This window comes from Chiloscyllium plagiosum, unplaced genomic scaffold, assembly GCF_037043375.1.
Source record: "Chiloscyllium plagiosum isolate Xiang-an unplaced genomic scaffold, Cpla_swu_hap1 HiC_scaffold_18, whole genome shotgun sequence".
Classification (NCBI taxonomy): domain Eukaryota; kingdom Metazoa; phylum Chordata; class Chondrichthyes; order Orectolobiformes; family Hemiscylliidae; genus Chiloscyllium; species Chiloscyllium plagiosum.
The window spans coordinates 23,314,240-23,337,108 of record NW_028270156.1 but is presented as its reverse complement, the minus strand read 5'-3'; the positions used below and the strand labels follow the sequence as shown (position 1 = coordinate 23,337,108).

At 42.7% G+C, this 22,869-nt stretch overlaps 1 protein-coding gene across 1 annotated transcript in view; it reads left to right on the top strand.

Annotated features, from left to right (window-relative positions):
• caprin1b (cell cycle associated protein 1b) overlaps positions 1-22,869 on the top strand; it is a 109,676-nt gene that overhangs the window by 42,398 nt on the left and 44,409 nt on the right. The window contains exons 6-11 of the mRNA XM_043705513.2: positions 180-317; positions 4,040-4,092; positions 4,686-4,772; positions 8,464-8,628; positions 15,671-15,779; positions 16,810-16,871. Of these exons, the coding sequence (XP_043561448.1) occupies positions 180-317; positions 4,040-4,092; positions 4,686-4,772; positions 8,464-8,628; positions 15,671-15,779; positions 16,810-16,871 (614 nt within the window). The remainder of the gene's footprint in view (positions 1-179; positions 318-4,039; positions 4,093-4,685; positions 4,773-8,463; positions 8,629-15,670; positions 15,780-16,809; positions 16,872-22,869) is intronic.

Here is a 22,869-nt window from a genome sequence, read left to right as displayed (position 1 = left end):
ATAAGAACACAGTCTAACAATTAGGCATGGTCGAATGAAGTCCATTAGCTGAAGGTGTGCTGAAAAAGAACATAAGAATTAGAAGCAAGAGTAGGCTGTTCGGCCCTTTGAGTCTGATAAATTAGTCAGGGATTTTCTGTGGAGTAGTGAAAAACTGAGACAATTTCTCTAATTTCCAGACAAGAGCTTGAAGACCATTGTCAACAGACTCCTACAGAGTGGCTACTTTGACAGCATTCATAATCATCAGAATGGCGTGTGTGAAGAAGAAGAAGAACCATCGCCCTTACCTGTTGAAGAACAGCCTCCAGAACCAGGTATAAAACAAATATGATCATTTGTTGTTATATAGGATACTTACATTTTAAATGTCTGAGTTTGAGTGTACGCAACACTTGGTTTCATAGTATCTGCTCATTGAGCTGAGTACAAAATATTTTCCAAAGCCAGTCACTAACCTAATGCCATGGTTGACTAAGTTTTTGGAATGAGAAAATCAGTTACGCCATCGTTCCTAATCATTAATCTTTTACACATTAACCAAGTGTTTTAATATATGTACTTCTATCAGCCCATGTATTCAAATCCTGGAGGAGTCCCACCAATTTGTTAAATATCAAAGTCAAAAGCTCAGAAAAACATTAAATCTCCACTGATCAAAAGGACCACATGACAAGATTTAAGCTTTGATTGCACATCAACAGACTGGACAAGATTGGAGCAGAAGTAATCCATTTGTATATCCTCTTCCATGGTTTCATAAGATCATAGTTGATCAGTTTCCATTTGGAATAGCACATTCCCATCTACTCTCCATAGTTTTTTGTTGGGCAAGGGAATCGATCCACTTCTGCTGAGATTTTCATGACCTTGTTTCCATCACCTGAGGCAAAATTCCAAATTTGGGCAGTTCTGAGAGAAATAATTTTCCATGTCTCTAATTGAAAAGGGCAGTCCCTGGGGTTTTAAAACAATACCCCTCTGGACTGATGCATAAGAGAACACTTCTATATCTGTAGAGTCAGGACCATTTGGGATCTCTTGCAGTAAAAGCAGGTCATCCCTCTCTTGTAAAATCCACTGGAAAAGCACTTGATTTGTCCAACTTAACCTCCGAGGGCAACCTGCTCGATTCAGGTTTTAATCTGGTCAACTTCCTGTGAACTGCCTCCAAAATGTTGACGTCCTCCTTTCAAGTACGGTGGCTCAGTGGTTAGCACTGCTGCCTTACAGCATCAGGGCCCCAGGTTCGATTCCAGCCTCTGGCGACTGTCTGTGTGGAGTTTGCACATTCTCTCTGTGTCTGCGTGGGTTTCCTCTGGGTGCTCCGGTTTTCTCCGACAGTCCAAAGATGTGCGGTCAGGTGAATTGGCCATGCGACATTGCCCATAGTGTTAGTTGCATTGGTTGGTGAGAGATGGGTCTGGATGGGTTGCTCTTCGGAGGGTCGGTGTGGACTGGTTGGGTCGCAGGGTCTGTTTCCACCCTGTAGGGAATCTAATCTAATCTAAAAGTAGACAGATAAAACTGAACACGGTATTAGCAATGAGGTCTCATCAGTGCACTGTATAACTGAAACATGACATCTTCCTTTGTAATCGCAGAAGGTGTAATACCTGCTTGTTTACGACTTCCCTCCTCACGATCCAAGGCCCCAAACCACCTGTAGGTGAAGCAGTGGTTTACCTGCACTTTGTTCAGTCCAGTTTTCTGTATTCACTGCTCACAATGTGGTCTCCTTGATATGAGGGAAATGAAGTACAGATTTGGTGACCACTTCGCAGGATGCCTACATTCTGTCCACAAAAAAGACCGTGAGTTATCATTTGCTAGCCACTTCACATCACCGTGTTCTCCGGCCAACATCTCTGTCTCAGGCTTGCTGCAGTGCTCCAGTGAAGCGCAGTGCAAGTGGGAAGGACAAGACCTCATTTTCCAGCCGCAGCCTTTGGGACTTCTTATTGAGTTTAACAATTTTAGGCATGCTTCCCCTCACCCTCACACACCAGACCTTGTCATCACATGGGCTGCTACCACGCACTAATTGTTGTCAGCCAATAATAGTCCCCATTAGCAGTTGTTAATTCCCCCAGTCTAACTATCAACTACTCCTTTGTCTGTCCAAATGTCTTTTCTGTCTCTTCTGGGGCTCGATATCCACCTATTGTTTATTTCTTCCCCACCACTCTCTCACCCACACCCATTCCATTTTCTGTTTCAAAAAAAAAAATCTTTTCCCTAGCTCCCATTAGTTCTGAGGAACGGCCTTTGGACCTGAAACGTTAACTCTGATTTTTCTGCACAGATGCTACCAGGCCTGTTGAGATGTTCAGTTAGTTCTGCTTTTGTTTCAGATTTCCCGCATCTGCAGCTCTTTTGGGTTTTGTCTTATTAGTTTTACAATCACTACGACTTGTGATAATGATCAGCATCTTGTTAGTTGCCCTGGTTTGTGTTTTCTACCTGCATGCTAACCTTTTCGGAGAATCCCTCCAGTGTGGAAACAGGCCATTTGACCCAACAAGTCCACGCCGACCCTCTGAACAGTGATCCACCCAAACCCATTCCCCTACTCTCTTACTCTACATTTTCCCCTGATTAAGGCACCTAACCTACACATCACCGACCTGCACGTGTTTGGATTATGGCTTTTGTGACTCGAGTATGAGAATCCTGAAATCCCTCAACATCTCAGATTTTCACTTTTTTCCTCATTTTAACAGAATACTCTGTTTTTCATTATTCTTGTTGAAGTGAACAACTTTGCAGTTTTCTGCACCATAGTTCATCTCCCAGAGTTTACCTGACTCACTTAATCTGTATGCAAGCTCTTGAATTTTATTTGCAACATGGTCTCCCACCTACTTCTATTATATCAAAATTTAGCTCCCATGCTCTCGTTGAAGTGATTGATAAAACTGGAAAAGTTGAAGCCCCAGTGTAGATCCCTGCAGGACTCCACTCGCATTTGCCAATCAGAGGACCCTTTTTAGGCATAGTCTCTGCCCATACATGGAGGCTTTATTTTCTGCACCTTGTAACTTTCACTTTTATTGTATAAAACATTGGGGTATGCAATATTTCTTGGCAACCTCGATTCAATTACGAAAACAAATCTGTCTTTTATATTCCCCATTTCACAGTTACACAAATCTTTGCCGTTTAAGTGAATACTTACTTCTTCTGTAACCATTCTGAAGCTGTTGTTGACTTGACATGAGTTGCGTCCAGATAACTTATTCTTCCCAGCCTGAGTTTTACTATGAAGGTTACATGTAAAGTTCCTCCTCTTTAGCTGAAGCTATGGATAATCTTTTGCCTTGCTTGAAATTCTCATGAACGTGGTCTCTTTGTTCTGAGTGTGAGCTCCAAGTTGTGTTGTGGGTGGTGAACCATATCAAATGGTATTTTCTCTGCTCAGAGTGCAGGATTTGCACTGTGTCACATTCTTGGTGACTTTGTTGAGTTTATGCAATATTTTGGGTAATCCTGTACTGAAATGACTTGTGGACTCTTTTCCCCTCTCAAAAGTCCTTCTCCATGGTCATCAGAATCACAGGAGTTTACATCCAGGTAGAAATGTTACTTAGTTGCTCTCTAGAATTCAGTTGCATTCCATCTTGTAGTTTAAACTGTAGATTTAATTCCAACTGATTGAGGCATGACAACACTGATCCTTCCATGTGAATCTTAGAAACTAACAGTCTCTCCACAGTCAGAACAATGATCTTTGCACTATTGACAGCAGTGAACATTGCCTTTGTTCCACTGAGTCTCAGGACTTGGGAGTCCTTCTTGTCACATAACCAACAAGTCTCCCAGGTTTCTTGGTATGTAACTTACAAAGAATTCTGTCCATGTTCATTCCATGTTTTTCCTTTTGAGAGAGTCCAAAAACAACAAAATTGTCTTAACTCTGCTTTTGTACTCTGCAATGTTACATTGCATTGATTCATGGTGAGCAGTTCATTGCTTTTGTTCTTTTTCAGTGTGACTTTTTTAAAACTTTAAAGTTTGCATTATTTTAATACTTTTGCAGAACCTGAAGCAGTTGAAGAATATGTGGAGCAAACTGATGTTGAAGCAAGAGAGGTGAGTGGCAATTACTGTATAAGTCAAGATCAATTGTAAACTTTGGTATAGAATGTCGAGGTATGAAAGCCACAAAAACATAGGATATTAGTCCATCAGTATAAGGACCGGAGCGCCTCCACATACAAATTTTTTAGCTCTTGATTTTTCTTCTGATTTGGCTGTGGTTTTAATTTGCATCACATTTGTGATGTGTCATTCCTCACTGAAACAAACGGCACTGGACATGTTGAATAAACCACGTTATTTCATTATCAAGAGAGGTGTTAAGCAGTAAAAACTGCACTGATTCATTGAAATAAAGTTGAATTGTATGTCGAGCTTTAACCTGAAGTAAGAGAGTTGCGGCATATCATTCCCCTTCTTAATAAGAGAACTCCTGTTTTCTCCTCTAACAAAAGGAAAATAAGTAAGGTTTTTGTATGGTAGTGTTAAGACCCCATGCTTTAAGCAAATGGTATAATTAACTTTTGTTGTGTTTTCCTTGGGTGTAAAATTATCCTGTACACACTAAACAACGTGGTGTTGGGAATTACTGTCCCTAATAGTTTGGTTGATGTTATATTTTTAAAACAAGTCAATTTGTTTTCCAGTTTGTGAACAGGCAGTTCATTGCAGAGTCGCAGTTCAGCAGCAGTCAGAAAGAGCAAACTGATGAATGGAACACAGAAACTGTTGAGGTAACTGATTTTGCAATTAACAAATAGGCTGCTTTGGAAAAATAGATGAAAATTTGTTGCGTTCAAGTCGATTCAGTTTCTTCTACAAGGCTGAAACTAACTACAGTGACGTTCAAGTTTTTTTATTGTATGACGTGGGTTTATTTTGGGTTCCTTGTTTTGATTACAGATTTCATAAAATCTATCTTCAGATGTCTTTATGGAGCTTTTGAAAGACTTTAAGCTAATATTTGTTTTTTTTTCAAAGAATTGGCATGCTATTGAAGATTTTCATTTTGCACTCCAGACAAAGATCATAAAATGTAAAACGGAAGAATGATTTATACTGTGTAGGAAAGAAATAGAGGGTAGTAACACACATAATGCTGGTGTAATGTTGCATGTCTAAAATAATTGTCTGTTGACAGATGCTGCCAGACCTGCTGAGTTTTTGGAGCATTCTGTGTTTGTTGCAGATAGCCAGCATTCACAGTATTTTACTTGCAAAAAGAAGTTTTTTGAAGTAGTAACTAAGAGGATTGATGAGGGCAGAGTGGTAGATGTGATCTGTATGGACTTCGGTAAGGCGGTCGACAAGACTCCCCATGGGACACTGGTTAACAAAGTTAGATCTCGTGGAAAACAGGGAGAACTCGCCATTTGGATATAGAACTGGCTCAAAGGTAGAAGACAGAGGGCGGTGGTGGAGGGTTGTTTTTCAGACTGGAGGCCTGTGACCAGTGGAGTGCCACAAGGATCGGTGATGGGTCCACTATTTGTTGTCATTTATATAAATGATTTGGATGCGAGCATAAGAGGTATAGTTAGTAAGTTTGCAGATGACACCAAAATTGTAGTGGACAGCAAAGAAGGTTACCACCGATTACAATGGGATCTTGATCAATTGGGCCAAGAGGATGAAGAGTGGTAGATGGAGTTTAATTCAGATAAATACGAGGTATTGCGTTTTGGGAAAGCAAATCTTAGGAGGACTTGTACACTTAATGGTTAGGTTCTCGGAAGTGTTGCTGAACAAAGATACCTTGGAGTGCGGGTTCATAGCTCCATGAAAGTAGAGTCGCAGGTTGATAGGACAGTGAAGAAGGTATGCTTTCCTTTATTGGTCAGAGTATTGAGTACAGGAGTTGGGAGGTCATGTGGCTATACAGGACATTGGTTAGGCTACTTTTGGCGTATTGCGTGCAATTCTGGTCTCCTTCCTATTGGAAAGTTGTTGTGAAACTTGAAAGGTTTCAGAAAAGATTTACAAGGATGTTGCCAGGATTGGGGGATTTGAGCTATATGGGGGAGGTTGAATAGGCTGGGGCTGTTCTCCCTTGTCCATTGGAGGCTGATGGGTGACCTTATAGAGGTTTATAAAATTATGAGGGGCATGGATAGGATAACTCGACCAATTCTTTTTCCTGGGGTGGGTGAATGCAGAGCTAGAGGGCATAAGTTTAGGGTGAGAGGGGAAAGATATAAAAGAGACTTAAGGGCCAATCTTATCATGCAGAGGGTGGTACATGAATGGGATGAGCTGCCAGAGGAAGTGGTGGAGGCTAGTACAATTGCAACATATAAAAGGCATCTGGATGGGTATATGAATAGGAGGGCTTTCAAGGCATATTGGCCAGGTGCTGGCAGATGGGACTAAATTGGGTTGGGATATCTGGTCGACATGTTGGACTGAAGGGTCTGTTTCTGTGGTATACATCTCGATGACGCTATGTCTGAACGAGGGGTTTGTTTGGCAAGTAGGCTGATGTAGTTGGTGGAGACGTTGCCATCAGGAACACACAAGGAGCAATTATCCCCCAAACATTGTGGTGCAGTACCTCAGCCTGTTTTTCCTGTAATAGAGAGAGCATCACTTTGCAAATGTTTTCCTTTCTATCTTTTATATTTGTTATCAATTTGCTGTCTTGTACTCATCACGGATTGTTTTTTTTAATTTTTAACTTGCCTGTGTTTTCTTTGTGGCTGCTTATAATTTGGCTGGGGCAATGGGGTTACAATTCCAGAAGCGCTTTGAGTCTTTGGGCTGTTGAGGAATGATCTTGTAGAGGTTTATAAAATCACGAGAGGCATAGATAAGGTGAATAGCTGAAGTCTTTTCCCTAGGGTGTAAGTCTAATGTGAGAGGGGAAAGTTGCCTGAGGGGCAGCTTCTTTGACAGAGTGTAGTGAGTGTGTGGAATGAGCTGCCACAGGAAATGGTGGAAATGGGTACAATTACAACATGTGAAAGATATTTGGACGATTTACGGGGCTCGGGCCAGAATTATGACAGCATGGTCCCCAGTTGCCTGGATGGGTGCAGCTCCAGCAGCACTCCATCATCATCATCATCATCATCATCATCCGGGACAAATCAATCAGCTTGATTGGCACCAGATTGACAAAATCCGTTGTTTCCATCACTGACATGCAGCAACAGTGTGTGTCAGCTCCAGGTTGCACTGCAGAAATTTACCAGTGATCCTTAGTGTCATCCAAACCCATAGTCACTTCCCTCTGGAAAGACAAGGGCAGCAGTTGCATCGGACTGCCATCATCTGCAGGTTCCCCTCCAAGCCACTTACCATCCTGACTTGGAATTATATCACCATTCCTTCACTGCTGTTGGGTCAAAATCCTGGAATTCTGAAGGACATTGTGGGTCAACCTTCAGCACAACGACTGCAACGGTTTAAGAAGACAGCTCACCGCCATGTTCTCAGGGGTAACCAGAGGTCCCATGAGTGAATAAAACAAGAAAATTTGGTCTTATGTGTATGTGTGTGTGTGTGTGGAATGAACTTCCTGAGGAAGTAGTGGATGTGGATACAATGACGATGATTAAAAGACATTTGAAGAAGTACATGAATAGACCAGGTTTGAAGGGATATGGGCCAGGAGCAGACAGGTGGGATTAATATAGTTTGCGATTGTGTTCGGTATGGACTGGTTCAACTGCGGGGGTCTGTTTCCATGCTGTATGACACACATGAATAGGAAGAGTTTAGAGGAGTATGGACCAAATGCAGGCAAGTGGGACAACTTTGTTTTAGGATACCTGGTCAGCAAGGATATGTTAGACTGAAAGGAATGTTTCTGTGCTGTATTACTGTAGTAAAATGTGCAAGTGGATGGTGAGTGGTTGGCTATTTTTCTATAGCATGCACCGTTATCTGTGGAATATTCTTTCTTGTGTTTCATTTTCGTTCTGACTGAATAGCAATCTGAAATAGGATCTGTGGATTTTTAAGCCTTGTGTCATGCAAGTATATTTACATTACAAATTGTAGTGCAGCTGCTGAGATCAGGTGATAGCACCGTGTGCCTGAATCTGTAGATCTATGCATTTCATTGGTAACTGCTGTACCAAGTCTTTGCATGAGGCCATTTGGGATGACTGCCAATTTGAAATCTTAGTAAATCTTTGCTGTAAAACTAGCTAGGCTCATGCGTAATTCAAACATGTTGCATCTCGGATTTTAAATTTGTGAAACTTGTGCTAAAATATTAAAATGACTACATCTTTCAAATGATCAACAAAGAAACATATTGAAAAGTTAAGGTTCTCATTTTGATGTTGGATAATAAGTCAGATTTGTTTCTAGGGCATTGCAAAATTATCTTTTGTTCTTGTGTGTTTAATTCAGGGATTAGTTACTGTTGATCAAAGTAGAATGGAATAAATTCTTTGTTATGCACCTTCTGTTATGTAGGTTATAAATTCACTGCAACAACAGCCACAACAACAACAGGTACAGCCACCTATAGTAACTGAAAACCATGCACTGAACACTGTTCCTCCCTCAGACCCTTTGGTGAGAAGGCAGAGAGTACAAGACCTTATGGCACAAATGCAAGGAACTTTCAACTTCATACAGGTAAACAACATTCTGATTTCTATCATTAAAGGGCTTAAAAGCAATGTTGAAAACATTGAATTTTTCTTAAATGTGTAATACTCAGCAAGATAGTAGTGTGATATGCAGAAAGCATTGTCAAGTGTATGCAACTTGAAGAACTTGGACTCATTTGTTGAGTTGGAGTCCAAGGTTTGGAAATGGTGTACCATGATGCAGATTTAGTCACACTCCTTGGTTAAATATTTGACAGTTACTTCCTCCTCCAAGGAGAAAATATGTGTGGGTAGATATGTGGATTCAATTTGTAGCATGGTTATGAGGAACCTGTAGCTTGGTTGGTGATATCAAGAAGTCCATGGCGCATGAGTAAACTGAACATATTGTGCTGCAGGGTGTCATCAACGTAGGGTGAGTTAAAAGGCCTGTCGCAGTGGTCCAGGCCAGTGTGCTTGTCAAGGGGGGGGGGTGGGGTACAAACTCTCTTTCACAGCAAAGGGCCTGTCTCGCAGAGGCCATCGTTTAGGATAACTCAAATCTGTAAATCAAATTTGGAGCGAGGGGAAATGGATCTAGTTTTGATCTGTGCTCTATCTAGGTAACACTAAGAGAGATTTGCTGGGTGTATGAGAGCAGTTAGTTGGAAAGCATTAAAGATAATTTCTGTATTACTATCTATGCCGCAGGAAAATTGTCACTGGTCAGTATGATCAATGTTGTGGTCTCTGAACAGCAACTATGGTGTAGGCTGGGAGTATTCAGGAAGTAATGGTTGGGACTTGGGACATGTGCAGTGATAGGAGAGAGTGAGGACTGCAAATGCTGGAGATCAGAGCTGAAAATGTGTTGCTGGAAAAGCGCAGCAGGTCATGCAGCATCCAATGAACAGGAGAATCGACGTTTCGGGCATAAGCCATTCTTCAGGAATGAGGAAAGTGTGTCCAGCAGGCTAAGATAAAAGGTAGGGAGGAGGGACTTGGGGGAGGGGCGTTGGAATTGCAATAGGTGGAGGGTCAAGGTGAGGGTGATAGGCCGGAGTGGGGTGGGGGTGGAGAGGTCAGGAAGATGATTGCAGGTTAGGAAGGCGGTGCTGAGTTCGAGGGATTTGACTGAGACAAGGTGGGGGGAGGGGAAATTAGGAAACTGGAGAAATCTGAGTTCATCCCTTGTGGTTGGAGGGTTCCTAGGCGGAAGATGAGGCGCTCTTCCTCCAACCGTCGTGTTGCCATGGTCTGGCGATGGAGGAGTCCAAGGACCTGCATGTCCTTGGTGGAGTGGGAGGGGGAGTTAAAGTGTTGGGCTACAGGGTGGTTGGGTTGGTTGGTCTGGGTGTCCCAGAGGTGTTCTCTGAAACGTTCCGCAAGTAGGCGGCCTGTCTCCCCAATATAGAGGAGGCCACATCGGGTGCAGCGGATGCAATAGATGATGTGTGTGGAGGTGCAGGTGAATTTGTGGTGGATATGGAAGTGTCCCTTGGGGCCTTGGAGGGAAGTAAGGGGGGAGGTGTGGGCACAAGTTTTGCATTTCTTGCGGTGGCAGGGGAAGGTGCCGGGAGTGGAGGTTGGGTTGGTGGGGGGTGTGGACCTGACGAGGGAGTCACGGAGGGAGTGGTCTTTTCGGAACGCTGATAGGAGAGGGAAGGGAAATATATCCCTGGTGGTAGGGTCCGTTTGGAGTGGGGAAATGATGGCGGATGATACGTTGTACGTGGAGGTTGGTGAGGTGGTAGGTGAGGACCAGTGGGGTTCTGTCTTGGTGGTGGTTGGAGGGGTGGGGCTCCAGGGTGGAGGAGCGGGAAGTGGAAGAGATGCGGTGGAGGGCATCGTCGACTACGTCTGGCAGGAAATTGCGGTCCTTGTAGAAGGAGGCCATTTGGGTTGTACGATTTTGGAACTGGTCCTCCTGGGAGCAGATGCGGCGGAGACGAAGGAATTGGGAATGCAGTGAATAATCATGGGTGATTTTAATAAACATTGTTTGACTTGGGTTGGCAAAGGTGTGCATGGTAGTTTTGAGAGTTTCTTAGAGCTGCATGTTATAGAGCCAACCATAGAGTCAGATACTAGATCAGCTCATGTGCAATGAGTTAAAAATCTCACACCGCCAGGTTATAGTCCAACAGGTCGATTTGGAAGTATTAGCTTTCGGAGCGCTGCTCTTTTCGTCAGGTAGCTAGTGGGGCAGGATCATAAGACACAGAATTTATAGCACAAGATCATAGTGTCATGCAACTGATATGATATATTGAACCAATCTAAATTGCTGTTAAGTCTTTCTGTGCGATGAGACAAGATTAATTCATGATCACATTAGAGATTCTGCATGGTTATGGTGGTCATTTATATGGTTGAGTATCATTGTACATTTGAGGGAGAGAAGAATGAGTCTGAGGCTGGTATTTTAACTTTGTATTTAGTCATATCAAATGTAAACATTGCTGAAAAAAAAGATGGTTTGTCGAAACTGTTCACTTTGCACTCTTCAGGACAATTTGCAAGAAATAGCAAGGTAAACCAAAAACAAAAATTGTGTTGGGTGAAAGAAGAGTGCTGATTGGGTTGCAAATGGGCTCTGATAGAGATGTTACCCTGGCGAAGCCGTCAGTCAGTGATGAATAATATCTTTGTTGAAATATTAACCAAAGTTGACTCTGGTGCATTGCGAATGATTGTCACCTATTTGTTGAGTTGAAACAGACTCGGGTGCAGATGTTCTTACTATCTGCACAGAACATTACCAAGGGCAGTAGTCTAAGTGTGTCACACTGCAGGCCTAATAGGCGGTGCTATGTTGATTAGCATAATTCTTGCGTCCTCAGGATTACTTGGTAGATGGCATTTAATGTTGACGCTACATTTTGTATGGATTACCTTAATTAAAGGCAGTTATGAAAGCATGAATTTGAGTTGTAGAGTGAACTGGTGTATTCGGGTATGGGATACATGAGTAGATATGCAATGGCAGAAATTTCAGGAGATATTTCAGAATGTATGTAAGTGGTACATTCATTACTTCAAGTTCTTTCTCAATTAAATGTATCAACCTTGAATAGTTAACCCAATCTCGTCCCACCTGCCAGCACCTGGCCCATATCCCTCCAAACCCTTCCTATTCATATACACATCCAAATGCCTCTTAAATGTTGCAATTGTACCAGCCTTCACCACATCGTCTGGCAGCTCATTCCATACATGTACTACCCTCTGCGTGAAAAAGTTGCCATAGGTCTCTTTTATATCTTTCCCCCCTCACCCTAAACCTATGCCCTCTAGTTCTGGACTCCCTGACCCCAGGGAAAAGACTTTGTCTATTTATCCTATCCATGCCCCTCGTAATTTTGTAAACCTCTATAAGGTCACCCCTCAGCTTCCGACGCTTCAGGGAAAACAATCCCAGCCTGTTAAGCCTCTCCGTGTAGCTCAGATCCTTCAACCCTGGCAACATCTTTGTAAATCTTTTCTGAACCCTTTCAAGTTTCACAACATCTTTCCGATAGGGAGGAGCCAAGAATTGCACGGAATTTTCCAACAGTTGCCTAACCAATGTCCTGTACAGCTGCAACATGACCTCCCAATTCCTGTACTCAATACTCTGACCAATAAAGGAAAGCATACCAAATGCCGCCTTCACTATCCTATCTACCTGCGACTCCACTTTCAAGGAGCTATGAACCTGCACTCCAACAGTGTTCAGCAACACTCCCTAGGACCTTACCATTAAACGTAGAAGTCCTGCTAAGGTTTGCCTTCCCAAAATGCAGCACCTCGCATTTATCTGAATTAAATGCCATCTGCCACTTCTCAGCCCATTGGCCCATCTGGTCCAGATCCTGTTGTGATCTGAGGTAACCCTTTTTGCTGTCCACTACACCTCCAATTTTGGTATCATCTGCAAACTTACTAATTGTACCTCTTATGCTCGCTTCCAAATCATTTGTGTAAATGACAAAAAGTAGAGGGCCCAGCACCGATCCTTGTGGCACTCCACTGGTCACAGGCCTCCAGTCTGAAAAACAACCCTCTACCACCACCCTCAGTCTTCAATCTTTGAGCCAGTTCTATATCCAAATGGCTAGTTCTCCCTGTATTCCATGAGATCTAACCTTGCTAATCAGTCTCCCATGGGAAACCTTGTTGAACGCCTTACTGAAGTCCATATGAATGCTGTACCCTCATCAATCGTCTTTGTTACTTCAAAAAACTCAGTCAAGTTTGTGAGACATGATTTCTCACGCACAAAGCCATGTTGACTATCCCGAATCAGTCCTTGCCTTTCCAAATACATGTACGTCCTGTCCCTCAGGATTCCCTCCAACAACTTGCCCACCACCGAGGTCAGGCTCACCGGTCTTTAGTTCCCTGGCTTGTCTTTACCGCCCTTCTTAAACAGTGACACCATGTTTGCTAACCTCCAGTCTTCTGGCACCTCACCTGTGAGTATCGATGATACAAATATCTCCGCAAGAGGCCCAGCAATCACTTCTCTTGCTTCCCCCAGAGTTCAAGGGTGCACCTGATCAGGTCCTGGGAATTTATCCACTTTTAACCGTTTTAAGACATCCAGCACTTCCTCCTCTGTAATCTGGACATTTTGCAAGATGTCACCATCTATTTCCCTACAGTCTATATCTTCCATATCCTTTTCCACAGTAAATACTGATGCAAAATATTAATTTAGTATCTCCCCCATTTTCTGTGGCTCCACACCGTGCCGCCCATTTTGTGGGCGGCACAGTGACACAGTGGTTAGCACTGCTGCCTCACAGCGCCAGAGACCCGGGTTCAATTCCCGCCTCAGGCGACTGACTGTGTGGAGTTTGCACGTTCTCCCCGTGTCTGCGTGGGTTTCCTCCGGGTGCTCCGGTTTCCTCCCACAGTCCAAAGATGTGCAGGTCAGGTGAATTGGCCATGCTAAATTGCCCGTAGTGTTAGGTAAGGGGTAAATGTAGGGGTAGGGGTATGGGTGGGTTGCGCTTCGGCGGGGCGGTGTGGACTTGTTGGGCCGAAGGGCCTGTTTCCACACTAAGTAATCTAATCTAAAAAAAGGCCACCTTGCTGATCTTTGAGGGGCCCTAGTCTCTCCCGAGTTACCCTTTTGTCCTTAATGTATTTGTAAAAACCCTTTTGGATTCTCCTTAATTCTATTTGCCAAAGCTATCTCATGTCCCCATTTTGCCCTCCTGATTTCCCTCTTAAGTATACTCCTACTTTCTTTATATTCTTTTAAGGATTCACTCGATCTATCCTGTCTATACTTGACATATGCTTCCTGGTTTTTCTTAACCAAACTCTCAATTTCTTTAGTCATCCAGCATTCCCTATACCTACCAGCCTTCCCTTTCGCCCTAACAGGAATATACTTTCTCTGGATTCTTGTTAACTCATTTCTGAAGGCTTTCCATTTTCCAGCCGTCCCTTTACCTGCGAACATCTATCAGATAGCAAGAAAAGGCTATCTGATAGATGAGCAACAACATGCAACAGAATCTGTGGAGGAGCAAGCAATGACAAAAAGTTCAATAAGTAGGGTAAAGACTACTAGAGAGTTTTCTGGGAATAGAAAAGTAGATTTTGCAAGTTTCTGCCGATTTTTAAACACAAAGATTAAGTGTGTTTTGGTCCTTGAGACAGAATCAGAGCAATTTATAGTCAAACGTGGGGCGAGAGCAGGTGAACTAAATGGATATTTTGTGCCTCCCTTGACCAAAAGGCAAAAAGGGATCCGAGATGTACTTGTGCCTGACGGTGTGCAAGTCATGAAAATTGAGATAGTTAAATTAATCAAGGAAGGAGTACCAAGATGGTTATTACACTTGAGAGCTGACTCTCCTCCAGATCCTGAAGAATTTGATGCTAGGAACTTAAGTGGTTGCTGAATTTTGTTCCATGTTTGAAAAATTCCTTAAGTTCTGGAATGGCTCATCAAATGGAACAATAACTATTGTCCAATCTTTAAAAGAATAAGTCCATTTTGCTTTCTACTTTCTTTCAGATTGTAAATGTAATACATTTTTAACTGAACTTTTAATCCTACTTGTATTAATTTCACTTAGCAGTCTATTGTATGTCAGATGTGCTTTGAATGTCCAGATGCACAACGTGAGTTACATGACTTGTTCAGTTCTATTACCTGTTTGTTGCTCTAATCGATTAGTGGGAGGCTGAGGTGCACAAAATAGGAAGGTCGCAGGTTTAATTGTAAGCTCAGGTTCACCTGAAATTGGATAGCATAACAGGTAGGTTACAGCATTTCAAGAATTGCTCTTAAAATGGAGCAAGAGAAAATCAGTTAGGTTAATGCTAAAAAGCAGTCGTTTTGAGGCAAGATTAGATTCAGTGATAATTTCCAAGTTAGAATCTGATTTTCAGCATGCAGATACACACATGAAGATAAAACTATGAAGTAAGATCTTGGAAGGAAGTCACATGATTCAAGTTTCCACTTCAAGTTTGAGCATTATTAACTTTTACAAACCACAGAAGTATACTTTAGTATTGGATACTGCCTTCAGGGCAAGAAAAATGTTGATGTGTTTCAAGGCCATGGTGAATATATGTTTTATTTTCACTTTGCAGCAAAAACTGCAAAATATTGTATATAACATAAAAAAACTTTATAGTCCAATCGTAACAGTAATTGTTTCAACGGGATCGAATATTTTCGAACTGGAAAGCATGTCGGCCCGTTCTTCTCTATCTAGATTTGGAAGGAAAATGATTTGGTAGTTAGCCTAAGTGGTGTGTTTCATCTCGCAAACCAAATACAGCATTCAGGGAGACCATTTGGGCTCTTGGGATATCTGTGCTGATTCGGTACAAAAGCAATCCACTTGATCTCACTTGGTGGGTTTTTTCTTCCATATTGCAAAGTTGAGTTTTTTTAAGTATTTCTCTAGTTCTGAAATTGAGCAGGTCCCAAAGCCTGTGTTATATAGTTTGGGAAAGATATCCTATTTTATGTTGTTTATTAAAGCTTTGCTGAATATGCCAAATGGATTGTATGGTTTGGAGCTGTACTTTTTCAGGACATATTTCACATACTTGTATTTTTTTTCCCCCAATAGGAATCGATGATCGAGTTTGAGAGTCAAACAATTGACCCTGCTATTGTTTCAGCACAACCTATGAATACAGCACAATCCATGGAGATTCCTCAGATGATGTGTACACAAGGTAGTTGATTGTGCAGGCTTTGTGTTTGAACAGTAAACCAGAAAATGCTTTTTTTCCTTTTGAAGAAAACCTCAATTCAGAACTTTTGTGAAACTATCAGTTAGGTTTCTAATGGCATGGAGAATTGAAACTCCTATGTCTGTTTTGTTGGTCTTACATTTCATGTGCTTTCCCCTTTGTAAAATGATCCAAAACATCATCCATTTTCTCAAATACACAAGCGAATTTAAACTCTCTCGTCACCACTGCTGTTAACTCCTCCCTGTCAGTAAATTGTCAGACTACTTGTCGATGAGCAGAGCGTTTCTTCAGTTAAGTATCATTGTTGGTTCTCATTCTATCATTCTCCTTGATGACACTCAAGATGCTCCTCGGCGCCAACATACTGTCTCTGATCTTGACCTATTTGATCCTGTGTTAAGATACTGACTACATGGTTACACTATCCCTAAGAATGCTTGTTTCTATCTTAAATATGGCACAACTCAGTCCTGCTTCCTTTCATCTCTTGCTTAAACCCTTACCCAAACCTTTGTTACCTCAGCCTTTTGACTTTTAAATATACTGATGAGCCGATGATGTATAACATTAAGTCAGCTTGAAATTCTCATTCTTCACTGCCCATGCCTTAGTCGGACCTTTCTGGAACTCTCCAGAACCTTTCACCGTTTTCCTTTTAAAGACCCTTCTTAAAACCCCTCTCATTGACCAAACCTTGGGCCATAATCTCTGAAAACTCCATATATGGTGCAGTTGCAATTTTGCTTTATCAGGCTCCATGAAGCACTTGGAGAATTTTATGAAATTAAAGGTGTCATTGAGATAAAAATTTCTACAATTCTGTCATCCCAAGTATGTTAAGAAAACATAGTTATCATGGCGTCAGATTCACTCATTCAATAATATGATTTGCATTTTACTTTATTAATTACCCTACTCTGAAATTAGAGACTCAAGTTCTCATGCTAATCTGTGCCTACTGATCTTGTAATATTTTAATTGTAATTCCAAGTGCTTTTTTTCTCTCTAGTGCACAGTGAATCCAGACATGGTCAACCTAATGCTGTTCCTGTTCAGTCTGAAGCTACACCGGTAATTTAATCTTTCTAATAGGCTGACATTTGAATTCTAACACTGACGAAAATATTAACATACCTACTTTAAGTGAACAGAAAGAGAAGTTAAACATAAAGAAAGATCACGGATGACATGCAGGGAATTGAGAAGGGAGGAGTTGGAGGAGCCTCATCCCTAATTGTTGAGCAACAAATTTAAGGTTCTTGCAGCTTGTATGGAGTAGACGTAAGGGCTGTAGTGTACATAAGCATGTTAACTATGATCCAGAAGGCATTAAGATGCAGGTAGTTAAAAATAAATGTTGTGAGTGACGAGGCCAGGAAAAGTAGGGGGGTAGTTAGTACCATGTGCAGCAGTAGCAAGAATTCAGAAGATTGTGTTGCCTTCTTCATATTCGGTGAGAGGCATAAAACTGCTAGAGTTTATTTTATAGGTGACCAAACAGGGCTGTTCACATAAATCACAGTATAAATTAGACTTTTGCATGGACCTCTTTGATGTTAATGTTGATCTCTCTCTGCACCTTCTTGACAGCTGCAGCATTATATCCTGCACTCTATTCTGTTATCCTGATGCACTTGTATATTACAAACTGCCTATAAAACCCGTAAGGCAACCCTTTTTTCACTGTACCTCAGTACATGTGACAGTTATCCATCAAACCAAAATCAGAAAATTAGATGTGTATGCACTATAGTATTCACAAGGCATTTGAAATTGCATGTAAAATGGATAAACCAAATGGGTAGTAGCGATTTAAAAGATGAAGTGTTGAAACTGTATGAAAGATGGCTTTCTTGAGAAACCAGTTAGGGAACTTGCTAGTTTAGATTAAGTGCAATATAAGGGCTAGTAATGTTGTAAATAAGCCTGCAGAAAAGATTGATGATAATATAAAATTTTGTACGAATGCTCAAAAATTCTTCAGTCAGAAACTAGAGTTTTAAATCTAAACAAAGGAAGTTATTGAAGGTATGAGTCTCAGATTGGTTAATTTGGTTTAAGGCACTTTTGTAAAAGGTATGACAGTAGACAGCTAATGGTTGAACTTCATAAACTAGCCCATAATATGTAACAAAAATGTATTCCTTTAATGCTCAAGGAAACCATCAGGACAACTGTTTCAACAAGGGCTAACTAAGAAATTCACACTGTTAGTTCTAAGGAGCATTAACAAAAAGAAGCCAAAATAAAGGATTAGCCTGAGGATTGGGAGCACCTTGGAAATCTATGAAGTAGGACCCACAAAAGTATTAAGCAAGAGAAAATAAAATGAGAGGCAATTAGTGAGAAACATAAAGTGGACTGTAAGCTCTTATAAGTGATTATTATGAAAATGGATGCAAGAAAAAATAATTTGAATTGAAGTAGCTAAGTCCCCTTGGCCTGATGATCTCCACCCCAGAGTGGTGCAACAGGTAGCTATAGTGATAGGGCTTGTATTCAAAGATGTATCGACTTGAAAATAGTCATGGCAGATTGAAAGTTTTAACAATGTAACTTGCCCTTTACGAAAGGGAGTGAAAAGAAAAGGGAATTATTGACATAGCACCTAACAGTACAGGTAGGGAAATGCTGGAGCGTATAATCAAGGATGTGATAAGAATACACTTTCACGAAAAGTGATAGGATTAGATGAAGCCAACTTTGTACAAACTCAAAAACGTGAGTTTTATTGATGTCACATTAACAGAATAGATGAGAAGGGCCAGTGTTGTATCTTTAGACATGCATATAACTTTGAAGTTCCATTTAAAAGCTAAGTCACCAAAATTCAAGGATGTGGGATTAGGGGAAATATACTGCCATGCATTTGAAAACTGGTTAATAAACAGTATGTAGGGAATTGGAATAAATTTGTCATTTTGACATTGGCAGGGTGTGATGAGTCCACGAAAACATGAACCATGATCTTGCTGAATGGCAGAGCAGGCTCAACAGGCCAGTTGGCCTTCCCCTCCTATTTCAAATGTTATGTTTTTTATAGCAAGGATCAGTGCTTGGGCACCAGTTATTCACAATTTATATCAAGGATTTGATGTTGAGGTAAAATATTTGCAAATTGTAGACACATGCTGATCCAACCAGTGATGCTCACATACCATGAGTGAATTCAAAGAAAACGCTTAGTCAAAATATGACTTGTCAGAAAGATGAATGGGTGCTTCAAGAGGATTTGAAGTCCAGTCAGTGAGTAAAAATAAAATTGGAAAATGGAATACAGTGGGGCGAATTAGAAGGTTATCTACTAAGGGCGGCACGGTGGCACAGTGGTAGTGGGCGGCACGATGGCACAGTGGTTAGCACTGCTGCCTCACAGCACCAGTAGACCCGGGTTCAATTCCCGCCTCAGGCAACTGACTGTGTGGAGTTTGCACGTTCTCCCCGTGTCTGGGTGGGTTTCCTCCGGGTGCTCCGGTTTCCTCCCACAGTCCAAAGATGTGCAGGTTGGGTGAATTGGCCATGCTAAATTGCCCGAAGTGTTAGGTAAGGGGTAAATGTAAGGGTATGGGTGGATTACGCTTTGGCGGGTCGGTGTGGACTTGTTGGGCCGAAGGGCCTGTTTCCACACTGTAATCTAATCTAATTCAAAAAAATACTTTGGTAGCCAAGACAGAAAACATAACGTAGGGTTCTGGGTCACAATCATTAATTTTCGGATTTTTAAGCAGTTCCAACCACTTCCAGACCCCTGGTTCCAGACACTGGACTTAGTTAGGGAATGTGAAATGAAGGCAGTAGACAAGACAAAAGCAAGTATGACACAAGAAATATAGGTAAATGCAATGAACAGGGAAATTGACATAATAGTTACAGTCCTCCATATAGTTTAAGTACAGTATTAAACACAATTGACCCGAAAGGCAATAGTTCTAATTACAGAAACTTTAATCATACTTCCTACCCTTGGTCCAAATGCACTGTCACCACCTGTTTTCCCCTCCATGCTAGCTAACATTAGGGTCTCGGGACTTTCAGCTCACTATGGAGGAAAATGAGATTTTGAACTGCGCCAGGTTGCTGAGCTTCTCGTCAGTTCTCTTAGTGTCAGTTCTCTTAGTTTGGAGCAGGCGAGTGTCTGGAAGCTCTTGTTGGGATCGCACTTGTTTGGCCTCCCCCTTTTTGGATGTATTTGTTGTGATGATGCTCTTTGTTTGGCTTCCCGAATCAGCTTCTGTTTGGCCTGTGGTTCTGAAGCTGCTTTTTTTGGGATGGAAGATAGACAAGCAGGAGGCTAGAAGAATACAGAAAGCCAAGAAGCATCAGGAGGTGGAGAAGTCAACTTTTCGGACATAGCCCTTCTTCAGGACTGGGGTTGGGTGTAAGAGGAGCTGCAAATAAAGGGGGTGATGAAGTGGGGATATGTGAAGACAGGTAGAAGGTATGACCTGGTTGGTCAATGGGAGGAATGAATCCAGTAGGTGGCTGGGAGGAGTGGAAGGGTGGGGGAGGGGCTGGGAAGGGTGTCGAGGGAAGGGGATGAAGGTTATTTGAAAATGGAGAACTCACTGTTGCATCCTCTGGGCTGTAGGCTACCCAGGCAGAAGATGCGGTGTTGTCCCTCCAATTTGCGGTTTGGCTCATTGTGGAAATGGAGGAGGTCAAGGATGGTCATGTTGGAAAGGGAGTGGGAAGGGGAATTAAAATGGGTGATGAGTGGGAGGTCCGGTTGGCCCCTGCAGGCCCGGCTGCGATGCTCAGTGAACTGTTCTGTAAATTTTCGTTTGGTCTCCCCAATGTAAAGAAGACCACATCGGGAGCACCTGATGCAGTAAACTAGGCTGGAAGAGAGGCAGGTGAACCTCTGTCACCTGGAAGGACTTTTTGGAGTCCTGGATGGAGGTGAGGGGGGCGGTGGTGGGGGTGCAGAGGGTGATGTGCCAGCACGTCTTGCATCTTTTCTGGTTGCAGGGGAAGGTACCTGAGGATTCAATGGGAAGAGCGACACAAACCAAGGGCTGTCAAAGGGAACGGTCCTTGTGCAAGGCAGAGAGGGGTGGGGAAGAGGTGATGTTCTTGGGGTCTAATTAGAGTTGGCGGAAGTGTTTCAGGATGATGAGTTGGATGCAGAGACTGGTGGGGTGGTAGATGAGGACAAGGGGACTCTGTCTTTATTGCATTTGGCAGAGATTGGGGTTGGGGGGGGGAGGGTTTCAAGCAGTGGAATGGGTATTGGAGGTAGTGCAGTGGAGGGCTGTCTGGATGATAGAGGGAGGAAAAGCATGTTGTTTGAAACAGGTAGACACCTGGGATGCTTTGGGAGTGGAATGTCTCATCTGAGACGATGTGTTGGGGGTGGAGGAATTTGGAGAATGGGATAGAATTCTTGCAGGATGCTGGATGGGCGGAGGTGTAGTGCAGATAGTCATGGGAGTTTATGGGTTGGTAATAAACGTCCATCTGGAGACTGTCACCAGAAATGGAAAGGGAGAGGTTAAGAAAGGGGAGTGAGGTGTCTGAGATGGACAAAGTGAGTTTGAGGGTGGGGTGGAGGTTGTAGATAAAGTCGATGAACTGCTCCAGTTCAGCCTGGGTGTAGGACGTTGCATCGGTGCAGTGCAAGGTGTAACGACGGAAGAGTTGGGGCACACTGCCTGTGTAAGTGCGAAAGAGGGACTGTTTGACATAGCGAACAAAGAGGAAGGCAGAGCTGGGGCCCATCTGAGATTTGGAGGAAATGTGATGAGTTGAAGGAAAAGTTGTTGAGGGCGATGACTAGTTCAGTGAGGTGGAGGAAGGGTATTGGTGGAGAGGGGCTAGATCGGTCTATTGGAGAGGAAGAGGCTGAGGGCCTGGAGGCTATCCTTGTTGAGTATGGATGTGTAAGGATGGCACATCCATAGTGAAGATTAAGCGCTGAGGGTCAGGGAACTGCAAGTTTTTAAGAGATGGAGGGAGTGTTTGGTGTCGTGGATGTAGGTGGGAAGTGCCTGAAGCAAGGGGGAGAGGATGGAGTCAAGATAGGATGAGATGAGGTCGGTGGGGCAGGATCATGCCAAGACGGTGGGTGGGCTGTGTAGTTGGGCATTTGGATCTTTGGGAGTCAGTAGAACCGGGCAGTTAGGTGCTGGGGTCTGAGATTGGAGGCAGTGGAGGGGAGATCACCGGAGGCACTGTGGGCATGGACAATGAGAGTGGTTTTGGCATGATGGGCGTGGTGAGGTCATGGGCAAGGGAGAGGTAGGATGTGGTGTCAGAGTTGGCATTCAGCCTGTGTGACATACAGGTCTGTTCTCCTGACCATCACCCCATCTTTGTCAGCAGGTTTGATGGTGAACTTGGGGTTGGTGCGGAGAAAGGGTGCAAGAGTTGGGGCATAGTGCCTGTCTTGGTACTGATAGAAGGTAACGGGGAAGCTTGTGCAAAAGGTTCTGTCAGTTGGGATCAGTTATATCGATTGTGTGACCCTCAAGTCTGTAGTTTTCTTTATGCTCTTCATGTCTTCTGAAGTTATGATTTGGAGGTGCTGGTGTTAGACTGGGGTGTACAAAGTTAAAAATCACACAACACCATGTTATAGTCCAACATGTTTATTTGGAAGCACGAGCTTTCGGAGTGTTAATTCATCAGGTGGTCGTGAAGTTAATTGGCCTTCTGATGGTTAGAGTATGTGTGAATTGATTTTGACTGAAGTTGAATGCCTGTTCTTGCTGCAGGCCCCATACTGTCTGTGCTGGATAGCCTGAGGTGTAAAATCTCTCTCTGGGCTAGAGTCTGTTAAGTTTGGTTGATTGTTCCTTTTAGAGAGGAGGTGAAAATTGGGATTCCAGGCCAATCAGTAGTTTGAGAAGGTCATCTGTGTTTTCCCCAGAGCTCAGTCCAGCTCTCCTATTTACTTTTAAAAGTTTTGTGAAGTCCAGTATCTTGTCCAGTGGTTTAGACGATGTGGATTTTGGCTTGATCTTCATCATTCTTCAATAATGGAAGATTGGATTTCCAAGGGACTTGGGTGTCCTTTTCATGAGTCACTGGTAGTTGACGTACAGGTACTTAAGAGATTATGCATGATGTA